The 14,435-nt window shown below is 45.1% G+C and overlaps 1 protein-coding gene across 2 annotated transcripts in view; it reads left to right on the plus strand.

Annotated features, from left to right (window-relative positions):
* Positions 1-13,167, plus strand: part of LOC117777885 (zinc finger E-box-binding homeobox 1-like) — a 52,427-nt gene extending 39,260 nt beyond the window's left edge. For both annotated transcript variants that reach the window (XM_034612954.1, XM_034612956.1), the window contains exons 3-8: positions 2,912-3,067; positions 4,092-4,294; positions 4,843-4,960; positions 8,164-9,935; positions 10,219-10,393; positions 10,999-13,167. In XM_034612954.1, the coding sequence (XP_034468845.1) occupies positions 2,912-3,067; positions 4,092-4,294; positions 4,843-4,960; positions 8,164-9,935; positions 10,219-10,393; positions 10,999-11,711 (3,137 nt within the window). In that variant the 3' untranslated portion in view covers positions 11,712-13,167. The remainder of the gene's footprint in view (positions 1-2,911; positions 3,068-4,091; positions 4,295-4,842; positions 4,961-8,163; positions 9,936-10,218; positions 10,394-10,998) is intronic.
* Positions 13,168-14,435: the final 1,268 nt, after the last annotated feature.

Raw genomic sequence — 14,435 nt, forward strand, 5'->3', positions numbered from 1 at the left:
ATTTATATCACTTGCTTTGTGATCGCAGAGGCTTCTGACAAATGTACGTGTGTAGTGTTGTCAGCGGCTCTGACATTTAAAAGCAGTGATCAAAGTACACATAGTCTTCATTCTACTGCCACACGTGCAACTGACTGAACACAACTTTCAGTTTACTGACGTTTTCGACTGTTTCCTCACTATTCGGTTTTCAGACACAGCAGCCGAGTGTTTGCCGTGTAGAGAAAAAGAGGAATGAATGTGGACATACCCCCGAGAAAGAATTCAGAGAGACAGAGAAAGAGAACGAGCGAGACGTGAGTGAGACAAAAGGAAATGTAGAGCTGAGGAGGATATGTGGGTAGAGAGGAGGAGGAGGAGGAGGAGGAGGTGCTGCGAGAGGAAAAAGAGGAGTGAGTAAAGAGGTGGAGAAAGAAGCATGAAAGGTAGACGAGTGGGTCTCTGAGGGGAAAGAGATATTTGGACAGCTTTTAGATGAGATCATGGGAAGCACAGATCTGTGCGTTAAATGTGAGGCTTAACGGGGCTTGGCCTGGTCCCGCCACTTTACGAGGACACACACACGCACACACACACACACACACACACACACACACACACACACACACACACACACAGCTGCACCTGTCCCTGACAAGGCTCAGCAGGAGGAGGCGTGGCCTTTGGCACCGGGTCCGGGCAGATCTCCATGGAGACACAGTTTTTACCTCATGGCTTTTTTCCTCATCACTTCTTTTCACACACAGAAAGTGACGTTGATGATCAATTTATCACACGCACACACACACACACACACACACACACACACACACACACACACACACACACACACACACACACACACACACACACACACACACACACACACACACACACACACACACACAAACAGTTTGGATTATGGGTAATGCAGGATCATAATAGGGACGTGAGTCTGTTGCTTCATATTCTTTAAATCTTTCTTCTGTAAGTTTTCAAACTTTACTGTCCTGCCTTTTTTAACATGCAAACCAACTAACTTTGTTGTATTTATACACATGTGTGCTGTTTTTCTTTGTAACCGTCCTGTAAGCGTCTGGATGTCTACATTTCCCGCAGGATCAATAAAGTATTTATCTGTTAAATAAAGAAAACAGCTTGAGAATGCATCAGTCTTTAGTTACGCAACACAAACACGCATCTTATTTCCCAAAACAAGGGCTGCGAACTTAAGTTGACATTTAATATATTAAAGATTAATGGTTTTGACCTTTTTTTTGTCGTTATTTGTTTGTAACGGGGATTTAAGGTCTTTCATAAATCTTGATATAGTCAAACGAAACCCACTGATTGTATAAAATGAAAATGCTGCAGAGCCTTCTATCAAAGCCTGGTGTTAAACTCCTCTCCTTTAGATAAGCACAAATTCTACTGTGGTCGAATTCTCTCTAAGTGCATTTAAAATGTCATATAGTACCTTAAATATTCAGCCTGTGGTGGGTGCATTTCTAAACATATACATTCCTCTGTGTCTCGCACCTGAGGTTAATCTGAACAGAGGAGTGTGTTTGGTTTTAATGAGAGGAAGTGTTGTGGAGGACAGACTGTGTCAGTGTTGTACCACTGTCACGTCCCGGGGCCATTTTCCTCTGACGTGCCTCATTAAAATCAAGCCCGTTGGTTTAATTATTCCTGGTAAGGTTCAGTTTGGTTACAGGGAACCACGTCGTGTCCCGTTCACAGCAAACCAGCTGTTCGAGGTGAAGTCAAACAGCGTCAACACGGTTTTATCAGGACATGTCAGCTGCTGCTGCGGTTTCAGATCAGCTGGATGTGTACGAGAGTTAAACGTTATGAATTAAGATGGTTTTATTCCTGCAGAGCTCGGTGTTGCTTTTATCACAATTTCGCTCTTGTAAATTGGATCGAAACAAGGTCTTTATTTCAGTGGAATAGTTTCTGGTGTCATTCTGAAACTTGAGCTGCTTTCAGACTTACTCTGAACTCCGGACATTTCCCTGGAATTTTCCGATGTGGTTGTATGTGAGAACGCAAAAGTCAAAATGAGAGGCTCTGGACATTTTGTGGAACTTTTCCTGCCAGCCCCCTTTTAAAATGTTCAGCGTAGATGATGTTACTAACTGAAAAACACAAAAGAAAACAAACATCTCAGGATGAAGAAGAGGTGCAATACGTGTAGAAGAGGCTTTGGTTTCATACAGAACGAGCCCAGGTGGAGTCATACAGCTGAATAATTTAAGGGCTTTTTAGCTGATGTTCCTTCCACTTTTCTCATCTTTGAATTTGAGAAAAATCTTAAATTAAAAACACCTAAATCCAAGTTTGGAGATTTTCCTCTTTTGACTCTGTCACCTTGACTACAAGTGTTGAAATGAATCCTACAAACATCCACATGAACATTCAGACTGTTGTAAGAGCTTCCAGGATTATCAACAAAATCAAGTGAACCTTCAAGAAAGAGACATAAAATCATAACAATATGATTTTTGATTTCTTTCTCTCCATTATTTGATTTTGGAAATATATATTGCAGACATTTCTCAGAAGTGGAAGTGGGCTGTTTAAGAGGAGCATGACAAGGGATCATTAAGAAGCCCTGCAGCGCTCTCTAGTGGTGATCCTGCAAATCAGAATCACAGTTAAGAAGTGAAATTCTTCAGAGGGTGAAAATCCAGAATCATCTCTTCACTCAGAAGGAGGAAAAGTCTTTTTCATTATATCTTTGTTATAATCTGGTGTTAGAGTTTTATAACAGCCAAAGTAAATTAAATAGCGTTTATAAAATGTGTTGCCCCAGAAAAGCAAATGAGTCCTTTTTAAAATCCGACTCAACCTGTGGTCCTGCTGCTCCGTCTACCTCCGCTCTTCATCCGCTGAAATGATCCTGACCTCTGCTCATGTGTGTTTTCAGTGAAGGAGGAGTATGTGTCCGAGGAGGAGGAAGAGGAGGCAGCGAAGGATGCACTAGTGGAGGAGATTCTCCAGCAGGGAGACACAGCCATCATCTACCCTGAAGCCCCTGACGACGAGCAGAGTCCGGTGGAGACAGGAGGCGCCGATGAAAACGGTAAAGCTGACACACATCACGTCATCGCTGCGTAAATATTTCAATATAACAACCGTATTGATCACAGTAGGAACAGTATCAGGGTTTTATTGTTTCACGGTGCACGTGTTTTGTTTTGAGGTTGAGGAGACAAGATTTTAAATGTGAAAATAACATTTTATATCAGTCTCAGATGTTATAGAGAGAAAATTGGACTCATCAAGACGTTTTATAGTTGAATGGAATAAAATAAGAATAATGATTGAATAAAATCTTACAGCAGTAAAATGTTCTTGTTGTTTTAACATAATGAGGCATTTGTGTTGCTCAAGATTTCTTTATTGTTTCATACTTGAACATTAATTCCTACTAAAATTAAACATTGTCTGGTCACTGGAGATAAAAACAGAAAGGAAGTGAATGTTTTGTAGAAATTATTATATTCATATAAGTCACAATAAATTAAATTGATGGTCATTATTTGTGGCAGCCAGTCTCTACAAAAAAGATTGCCGGTAAATACACAAATTTAGTTTTGAAGTGCAACTCTTCTATCGCGTCCAGCCTCTGCTCTGTAGTAGGAGCTACTGGAAACAAAATAGAGATTTGAAAAAGGATTTAAACGATGAAAGCACTGAGCCACATCCCAAGTTCACACTGCACGACTTGCTGTCTTGTAATCAGGAGTCTTGCAGTCATTGTAAGGTCATACTACCCGACTGACTGACAAGAGGGGGACACACACACAACACAATCTTTCACCAGCATGTGTGGTCGACTCTGATTGGCTGTATTAGCTAGAAATCTAGTCGAAGGAGGTGACACAAAGCAATTGGTGACGGCAAAATCAAATCTGGAGCCAAATCAAATACAGATTTGGTTCTAGTCTGGGTTTTGGTCTGCGACTTCGTTCGCAAGTGCAAAAAGTTGTGTGGTGTGAACTAAAGGCATTAAGGGTCCAACACAAAGCTCACAGAGGTTGTATGTACGTCATGTGAAGGTCAGAGGTCTTAACCCTTCACTCCTCATCTACCACGTCTTCCAGGCACCCCGGACTCCTTCTCCCAGTTGCACACTTGCCCCTACTGCTCCCGGGGCTACAAGCGCAACGCCTCGCTGAAGGAGCACATCAAGTATCGCCACGAGACCAGCGAGGACAACTACAGCTGCTCCCACTGCAGCTACACCTTCACCTACCGCTCGCAGCTGGAGAGGCACATGAGCCACCACCGAGGCTCCAGGGATCAGGTAACATCAGAGGCCCATCGTGTTTCAATAACTTATTGGAAGTCTTGAATAAAGCCGGTTATTGTATTTTCACGTAGATATCTATAAACCAAGGTTATTTTTTTCTCTGTGTGAACTATGAACATTTATCTAAACATTTATCTAAGGTGTCACGCTCCCTAGCAAAACATTTCATCAGGCCATAGTAACTTTAATCAACTAGAAATATCCTTTCTTTTCAGCATCTTTGTTTTTCTGTTTTGTTTTTCTCTTTAATGGACATTGATTTATTTTTCCTCCCGATTCAAAATTGAGCTTCAGTCTAGAAATATAAAGGAAAAACAAATGTGTCATGAATAATCAATTTTCCTTAAAAACCCTTGACCTGTTTTTTAAAAAGACCAAACCTTTTACTCACTGTTGTGTTCATTGATTTGATTCCACTCTGCCCTTTGTGTTGTATTATTTTAAAACTTTCCCTCATGAATACTGAACTACTCAGGCTCACAACAGAAGCATAGAAACACATCTGGACACTTGTCTTCATTTACTTTCTCTTCTTGTCTCAGCGTCACGTTTCCCAGTCGACAGGAGGAACAGGTGGAACCCGCAAGTTCAAGTGCACCGAATGTTCCAAGGCCTTCAAATACAAGCACCACCTGAAGGAGCATCTGCGCATTCACAGCGGTGAGCTACTGTGATGGCAACCAACACACACACACACACACACACACACACACACACACACAGACAGACAGACACACAATCCACTATTCTCCTGTTTTAAGAGTTTAAGACTCATTTATGAGCTTTGATCACTCCAGAGAGAGTGAATATGTGTTTCTGATATAAGGAAAACTTCCATCCAGAAATGAAGCCAAAATTTGAACGCGTCTGTGCAGAAGACCTCCTGCTGTGTTGAGCATGTGTGAAAAGACAAACTCTGGGTAAACTCGGTGTCCAATTCTCCAGGTTTTACCCGGGAGGTCGTGTCTGAATACGGCCGTTTTGTTTCAGCCTGTTTCAAAGCTCAAAGTGTTTTATTGTCGTGGATACTGTCCTGTACGATGAGACTCTTACTTTGCCTTCTGCTACAATGGACAGTAGAACATGGTCTTGTTGTGCACTTTAGTTGTGGTATTGGATAAGTGTGTGTGTGTGTTTGTTTGTGTGTGTGCATAAGGGGGGGGGGGGGTCCGAGTGATGGCTCTGTTTGTTGAGATAGTCCAGGGTGGTGTCAGGGCCGTTGAGTATTCAACAGCCTAATGGCAGTTGGTTAAAAGCTGTTCCTCAGTCTGGACCTTCAGAGGGCCGAGGTGTGAACGGCCCTCGTCGAGGTGTGGTCCTGGACAATGGAGCGGGCTGTTCTGTGGAGAATGTGGTGATCGATGTCCTGCAGAGAGGCCAGTGAAGTCCTGACGACCCTCTCAGCGCTCGTCACCTCGCTCTGCAGGCGCTTGCTCCCTCACCACACGGTGATGGTCGAGATGCTCTCCATGATGCAGCTGTAGAAGTCGCTGAGGATCTTTGGTGACGTGGCGAATTTCCTCAGCTTCCTCAGGAAGTACAGTTGTGCTTCCTTGACCAGCTGGGTGGTGTTTAGTGTCCAGGTGAGGTCATCACTGACGTAGACGCCCAGGAATGTAAAGCTGCTCACCTCCTCCACCTCACGCCCTCGGATGAACAGTGGCCGATGAGTTCTCCTCTCCTTTCTCACATCCACGATCATCTCCTTGGTCTTGTCCGTGTTGAGGGAGAGATGGTTCTCCTCACACCACGTCACCAGACTTTCCACCTTACGTCTTGATGCTGTTTCCACGCTGCCAGTAATAAGTCCAGTGACTCTGGTGTCGTCAGCAAGTTGGTTTGCAAACCATCAAATAACTAATTAGAACCAAACTTACCACAAAAATAAGTAACAAGTGAACAAACATCAGTTTTAATGAACCACCAAAACAATGTTTGAGAGAGAAAGATTTGCACTTTCTACTTGTGTATCCCATCAACTAACAAGGTGGAGGCAGGGTTTATAACCTACACTGCAGCCAACCACCAGGCGGCCATCCTACTATTGTTACCTAGGTTACACACACCCCCCCCTGCACAAACTTCCGGTTTGTGCAGGGGGGGGTGTAACCTCTGCAGGTATAAAACGAAGAGCTGTTTGAACTCAATGTGTCCCACGTTAACCCGCGTTGTGCACGTGCAAGTAAAGACAAAATGGTGCAATGCGTGTTTTCCCAGTGGCCGAGCGCACTGAGCGCTTCTCTCGGGTCACGTCCTGGTAAGTTCACGGTGCAATGGCGCCGTCTATGTGCTGGACTGTTGATGTTTTTTGTGGGTCCGTGGAGACACGAGGTCGTTGTTTTAGTTGGAGATGAACAAAAGCTGCGTGTTGTTGTTGTTGTTGTTGTTGTTGTTTGCTCAGCTGATGCAGATCTTTGTGTTTAGTTCTGAGGCCAAAGCCAATTTACTTTGAGCTTTTATTGTGTTAATAAGTGGATGTGGAGCTGAGGAGTGTGTGTGTGTGTGTGTGTGTGTGTGTGTGTGTGTGTGTGTGTGTGTGTTACAGTCAGTGATCGGTTAATGCAACAGTGTGCGTGTGATTGTGTGATTTACTGTGTGTTGTGCACGCCGGTCAGTTTGTTTACGAACTGACTTTTCCCCGCGGCCGGGGCTGCGTGGCTGCGGCGTGACGTAATCGGACCGCGTCACGCAAGATGGCTGCGCCCCGCTGCACAGCACCTCACGCACGGGTCCGGGCAGCGTGAGCCCCCCCGGGAGAACACGCTGCGGCCGGGCTCTGGTTTGCGGGAGGCGGAGGCACCGGAGCTTTTTGTCGGGACGTCACCGAGACACCACCGAGATATCACCGTTACTTACCTGACCACGCGTGGGAAGCTCCTGTGTCAGTTGCTCATCTTCTGTCTGCGTCTGATCGTCAGCAGTGAGTTTTATGAGAGAATGAAGTCCAGGTGTTGTTGTTGCACAACTCGACCGAGTAGCAATCCGGTCTGTGCATTTAACAACCACGGACACACACTAACACTTAACACTATATTGAGAGTAAACCGTGCAGGTGTAACTTTGAAATCAGTGAGGTGGCATTTTGTTGTAGATGGTTTTGTTCTACTGTTGCACACAAGGTGCTGATCAGAGTAAACATGAAGAGTCAATGTGCAGTTGGAGTTGTGTTTTATGTAACAACAACTTTTGCAGAGAAATGTGTGTTTCTATTGATTCCGGGACCATTTTCCCACACAGCAGCCACCTGTAATATCCCTGCAGTGTAGTTTGACAGTTTTTGTAGATGCATATACAAGTTTTTTCTTAACTTGTGTCTTTATATAAAGAATCTAAGTGAAAATCAAGAATCAAAAGATGGTAAAAAAAAAAACTATCAAACAGCCATAGAAAGTAGAAAGTTAAACTAGGCTATTGAACATATGAACAATAATTCGGATACCTCACTTTTAGTTGATGAACCAGCCAACACACATTCCTGCACACCCTGCCAGCGCAGCCACAAGACACGATGCCGGAGGACACATCCGCTCTACCCCCTGAGCCACAGCCGTCTATCAACTTAAATTATTCACGTATTTAAAACCAGAAACTATTCAAAGATTAAGTAATGACGATTAAAATCGGATCAATTTGCCAATGCCAACTTTTGCAACTCCACTATCTTGTCACTATTTTAGCACTTGTTGCTAGGGACACATGTTGGTGTTATGGTTGGATACTGTAAATAACAAAAAATGACCTACTCGAGATGGGCATGTTAATACAAATATTTAATGTTCCCTTCTCTTTCAAAACAAAAAAACCTGCAGCATTTAAAATGAACTTGTTTTTAACACTTTGTATTTTCTCCGTCTCTCTTTTAGGTGAGAAACCCTATGAATGCTCAAACTGCAAGAAGCGCTTCTCCCACTCAGGCTCCTACAGCTCCCACATCAGCAGTAAGAAGTGTGTGGGTGCTGCACCCCCCAATGGCGTCACCCGGACGTCGATCAAACCCCCCCCACCCACCGCCCAGACCACACCTGTCGTAATCGCCCCGGCCCGCATCATCCTTAAAGAGAAGACTGAGAGTAAACCCCTCCAGGAGCAGCTCCCCATCACCCAGATCAAGTCTGAACCCGTGGAATACGCGTGCAAGCCCGTGATGGCGGCGCCGGCGACTTCCGCTGGTACCAACGGCGTGGTGAACGGAGGGATCTCTGCGACGGCCGCGGCCCCAGCTACAACCATTCCTCAGGGTCTGGCTATGGTCGTGCCAACTGTGGGCCTGATGTCGCCCATCAGCATCAACCTGAACGATTTGCAGAACGTGCTCAAGGTTGCGCTGGACGGAAACGTGCTCAGGCAGGTGCTGGGCACGGCCAACGGGGTGGTGACTCAGGGGAAGCAGGGAATTGTACTCCAGCAGTCACAGCAGCAGATCATCAGCCTGCCGGCGTTTGTGGATCACGACGGCAACACGAAGATCATCATAAACTACAGCATCAGCCCTGCAGTCGGCGCCACTGCCACTACCCAACCGTTTGTAATCAAAAACAATCCCCCTCTCACTGTGACTAGCATTGCTGCGGCCCCTTCCCCCTCCATCACCGATAAGGCCTCCACCCCGGAGGCGGCTGATCTCTCAATCGTCAAGACGGAGCCAGAGGATTCAGTGCCCGTCTCAGACGAGGCGGCCTCACGGACAGAAATGGACAATTTTGAAACTTCAGACTTTGCTCAGTTGCCAAAAGCCAACAGCACCAGTACATGTTTACTATGTGAGGACTGTCCTGACAACCTGGAGGCGCTGCACCTCCTCCAGCATCGCAAGGCAGCCAACGGGGAGGCAGTCGACTCTGCCGCCCTGGACCCCTCGTTTGCTGCTCTGCTCAACGAGGCAGGGGTGACGCTGGAGGAGCCGCCCGTGGAAGACATCGTCTCACTCCTCAAGACCTACTTCGCCTCAAACGCCAACCCCAACGTCAAAGAGCTGACAAAGATCTCAGAGGATGTAGATATTCCCCTGGATGTGGTCAGGAAGTGGTTTGCCAAAATGAAAAAATTGGGCAAAAGCTGCAGTAACACTAGAGCAGCGGTTTCCAAAAGGACTCGGACCAGAAGCTCCCTCTCAGCAGACACTATGAACCAGAATGGAGAGGGAGAAGAGGACGACAAGGCCCAGACACATTCTAGAAGCACTTCTCCTTCAGACTCCACATTACAAAGCCTCAACAACGGGGGCCTGGTCATCGTTAAAAGCGAGCCAGAAGACCCCGATTACCCGGACTCTCAGGCACAGCCCCTGGACCTGTCGCTTCCCAAACACGTCGCGGCAGCAGGGAAAATCACAATCATCAAGCCTCCGGCGAAACAGCAGGAGCAGCCCCTGAACCTGACCTGCCTGAGGAAGGAGCAGCTCGCCGGCCGAACCATCTACGTCACCACGGCTCAGGGCGGAAACCCGGTGAACATCGTCTCTGCCGCACAGCTGCCCACGTTGGTGGCCATTGCTGGTCAGAGCACGGTTCGTTGCATCAGTGCCATCAACACGACGACGAAGAGAACCATCCTCATCCCCCAGCTCACCTACACCTACGCCACTACGCCCGGCAACGCCTCCGGAGCAAAGACCGTCGTGCTCAACGGCCACATGGTTTGTTTGTCTTCCTGACGATATTTCCTCTGTGAGAGTTTAGGCCGTTACATTTGAGTTCTTCTCATCAAGCTCGATTTTTCATTTTACTAGTGACCCGGTCAGTGGAAACATTGAAAGCTATGGATTAATTTTAAAATGCTTTAGCTTCTGTGACAATAACAAAAATCTGTCTTTGTTGACTTCTCTCTGTGCAGAAGATTCTCTGATCACTTCTCAGGTCATTGACTCCACTTGACGTGCGTTACTAAATGATTTAATTCATGTTCTTGTCGTCTCACAGGAGGAGAAACGTTTTGACAGCAGCTCAGACGGCTTGTCCACGGTGGAGGAGCCGAACGACTTGGAGTCAGCGGCGAAGAAGCGGCGGCTGGAGAACGGCGTCTACCCCTGTGATCTCTGCTCCAAGGTCTTCCAGAAGGGCAGCTCCCTGCTCAGGCACAAGTACGAACACACAGGTAGGTTCACCGACACGTCTCAAATGACTACACAACAACAAGCCATGGATCCTTTTCAGAGGTAGTTAAATGAATCCAGTTTTTTGAGTTGCCGATTTCCAGAGAGTGATTCTACACGTGACATCATATCTCATTAAATGTGCGATTCCCAGTTTTACGGGACACCTGGCTTGTAAATGCAGGAGCATAGAAACCGTTGACATCACTATTTACACAGAGGTGAATTCACACGATACTTTCCCTGAAGCTCCATCGAGCGTCGCACTGGAATGTGGTTTCATTAAAATCTGTTAGCAGTTAGCTGTCATCTGCACTAGTGTGTGTGTGTGTGTGTGTGTGTGTGTGTGTGTGTGTGTGTGTGTGTGTGTGTGTGTGTGTGTGTGTGTGTGTGTGTGTGTGTGTGTGTGTGTGTGTGTGTGTGTGTGTGAGTTCAGCCATGACATCATCCACCTGGCTACACACCATACACACTTAATGTATAAGTACACACACTGATAAATACCTTGAGGTGGAGCCACTGCACTCACACACAGTATTTCTGGAATGTCCCTGTACTTGTTCTCCTGGCAGATTCCTCCTCTGACTGTTTCTTCTTTCATCTGCAGGAAAACGGCCTCATGAGTGCACCATCTGCAAGAAGGCCTTCAAACACAAGCACCACCTGATCGAACACACGAGGCTGCACTCGGGGGAGAAACCCTACCAGTGTGACAAGTGCGGCAAGCGTTTCTCCCACTCCGGCTCCTACTCCCAGCACATGAACCACCGCTACTCCTACTGCAAGAAGGACGGGCCGACCCCCGGCTCTGACTCGATGCTGGGCAAGGGCCACTCGGAGCTCGGCAGCCCCGGCACTGGGCCGCAATCGGACAGCCGGACCACGACCCCGCCCTCCCAACTGGACTCAGATGAGCGGGAGAGCGAGGAGGACGACGACGAAGACGACGAGGCCATGTGCATGGACGACATCAGGGTCGTGCAGGTGGACGACGGCGAGTGCGAGATCTACGAGGGTAACTTCGATGATGATGACGAGGAGGACGGGGATGAGATGGCAGACGAAGAGACTCTGAGGGAGGAGGAGGCGCTGAGACAAAAGGAGAAGGAGTTTGTGTGTGACGTGGTGGAGGTCGAGCTGGGGGACGAAGACATGGAGGACGAAGAGATGGAGGAAGGAGCCGAGGAGGAACAGGAAGCTGCTGGCGTGGAAACGGAGGAGATGGAAGACTGTGAAGCAAATACGGACAAAAGCATCAGGGAGGGGTCTGACGGCATCGAACCCACGGAGGAAGGAGAGGTGGTGACAAACGCCAAATAAAAAAAGGAAGCGAATTCTCTTTGGGACAGTTGGAATGTGTCGATCATAGAAGACGAGTTAAGACAAAGCCGCACCTTGCCATCAGAAGGACAGACTTGGCGGTTGCCTGATTTTAACGGTCCACCACTGTGTACAAAAACCCAGGTGTGCCTGAACTTGAAAGAAAAACAGAAAAAAATAACAAAACAGTGACTTTTTTTTCTTTCTTTTCTTGTGAAAATTAACTATCAGTGTTAAAAAATTGTTTATAGAAGTACAGATTTTAAAGCGCGAAACTCACCCATCAACTTGTTAGACTTGTTACTGAGACATCCCAGGTTGTTTTGTCCGTCTGTTTTGTTTTTATTTGGTCAGTGTTACTAATCTTGTTCTTGTTTTGAAACGTTTTAACCTGTAAAGATGAGAAAGATTTCTATACCTTTTTATTGCCAATGAAGTTTCCTAAATCAGTATTTTATTGAGTTCTACGAACAAAAACCTGCACTACAGTATTCCTGGTTTACCTATGGATACATGCCTCATGCATTGTATGCCCTTCAGTGTTATATATGTTCACTAGCTAGCGAGATGTCGATCGTGTTAGTGTTAGTCTTTGCTAGCTAGCGTTACTTTTTGTTTTCAGTTTGACTGTTAGCCTTAAGGAAAACAAAGTATTCTTGGGGAGGGGCGTGGGCGGGGGATGGGGAGTCCGGGATGAGAACGTGGCTTCTGAACGCCATAACCAAATTAGTCCTATCAGGGAAGGTAGAGTCACAACCTCAAAAGCCAGCATCGGGCACCTGTGTTTCACAACCCGGCGCGGCCCAGGCGAGTGGAGTCCAGGTGGAGACCCCACCCGCTCGGCTTCACCCGTGGTTCCAAAACGCACGAACCCGAGCTTCTCCTTATTTTTGGGCTTAAGTTGTCAGTCAGTGTTTGTGTGTTGTTGATGTGTCCGTCATACTGTACGTGAAGGATCAGGGCTCTTTCCTGCTCCACCCCAATGCCTCCAGCCTTATGCAAGACCTGTGTGCTGTTAAAAGTGCCATTGAACAGTGTTATCGTTTCTTCTTCTCACATGTAGCCAGTATTAAGTCCCTTTGTTACTTCAGCAAGACCCATATTAACTAATGTTTGTTGACCTCGCACAGAACAACACATCTAGGTCACTGTCCTTTAAGAAAATAGTTCCTGTGAAAGTGATGCAAGTAACGTTTGGAGGCCTTGAACACTATTTGAACCGCACCTGAAGGGCGGGGAGAAGTTTTATGGTGGCAAGTAATTTTTTTTTGTTTTTGTTGTTGCTTTATTATCGGTGTAGTATCGGTATTATTTTGCTTATTAACAATTAATAGTTTTGTTTGAAAATGTGAGAAAATAGTGGAAAAGTGCACGTTATTAAAATCCAAAGATATAAACTTTATAATGATATAAAACAGAGAAACGTGGAATAGGTGGAGGTTTAAATGAATCAGTTTAACAAAAAAAAAAAAGACTAATCAATTCATTATTAGAACTAGTTTTTCCAATGTGAGTAAAAACCGAAGCAACTGTTTCACTCGGTAGAAAACATGCAACACACATTCCCCTAAATATGCGATAGAATAAATCCTGAGTCAGATTTTGTTTTTTTTATTAAGCTCCATGAATTAAAGTGAAAACAATTCCTTAATTGACAATAACCCAAAATGTGATGGGTTCTTCTTTTGGTCCATGTCCCATCCTTCCAAGTTTCAAGAAGAAAGTTTCAGTAGTTCAGTCGCCAATTAATCAATTATCAAAACAGCCGTGGATTTAAACTGCAGATTCCATCTGAAAGTGATTCGTGTGTTTTCTCTCTACAAAGTTTAATCTACGTCAAATGATACTTAGGCTCCTTAAACCCATTAATGCAAAATCTGTTAGACTTGATAATGTGTTCAAACCAGTTTTAGTTTTATTGTCGTTGTTGCCAAACAGAATCAAAAATCTTCTAATTAGTTTAAACTAAAGGATTTTGAAGCAGAAATAACAAGTGGTAACTGTTGGAATTCAGAAATCAGAAACAGACCCTGATAATCTGATGTTAACAAGTTTTTAATAATGCAATTTAATGTGTTGCGAAGTGCTTAATAAACAGACAGTGCTGTTGTTGCAGATTGAAGCGTTTGCCTGATCGTGCAGGAAGTTCACTCCACCACGTCGACTCAGACTTTAAAGTTTGAAGTTTAGTTTTTCTCGTGAGACGTGCACTTGTTTTTCAGCAGAGTTTAAGAAAAAGTTGTTTCCGAGCTGCCCCCCCCCCCCCACACTTCAGGTGACAAACGTTAGCGAATGTGGCGTCAAAGTGTTTTCACCTGGTTTTACTGAACAGTATTATTTTTGAGTCTGTTTTTCATTTTTGGTTCATGTTTCTGTCCATTCCCCCCCCCTCACCCCCCCACCCAACAATGGCAGTATTAGAACCCTTTTCACAGAAATATACCTGTTTAGTTTCTAGCAGACTTTTTTATATTTATGTCTCTTATTTTTATATTTTCTTTTATGGTTATTTATTACACATTGTAGTGTACATTACTGTAGTTTGAATTGATACAATAATATATTTTAGTATGAAAAATAATCTCACGACAAACTAAAAATTCCCAAAAAAATGTGGTTCTGGGAGCTGAAGTTTGTTTTAACAAAAACGTTTAAAAAAAAATTAATAAATAAAAAATAACATGTATTCTGTAAACATCTGTTTTAAGCTGAAAATGAAAAAAG

This window comes from Hippoglossus hippoglossus, chromosome 17 (assembly GCF_009819705.1).
Source record: "Hippoglossus hippoglossus isolate fHipHip1 chromosome 17, fHipHip1.pri, whole genome shotgun sequence".
In the NCBI taxonomy this organism is placed as follows: Eukaryota; Metazoa; Chordata; class Actinopteri; order Pleuronectiformes; family Pleuronectidae; genus Hippoglossus; species Hippoglossus hippoglossus.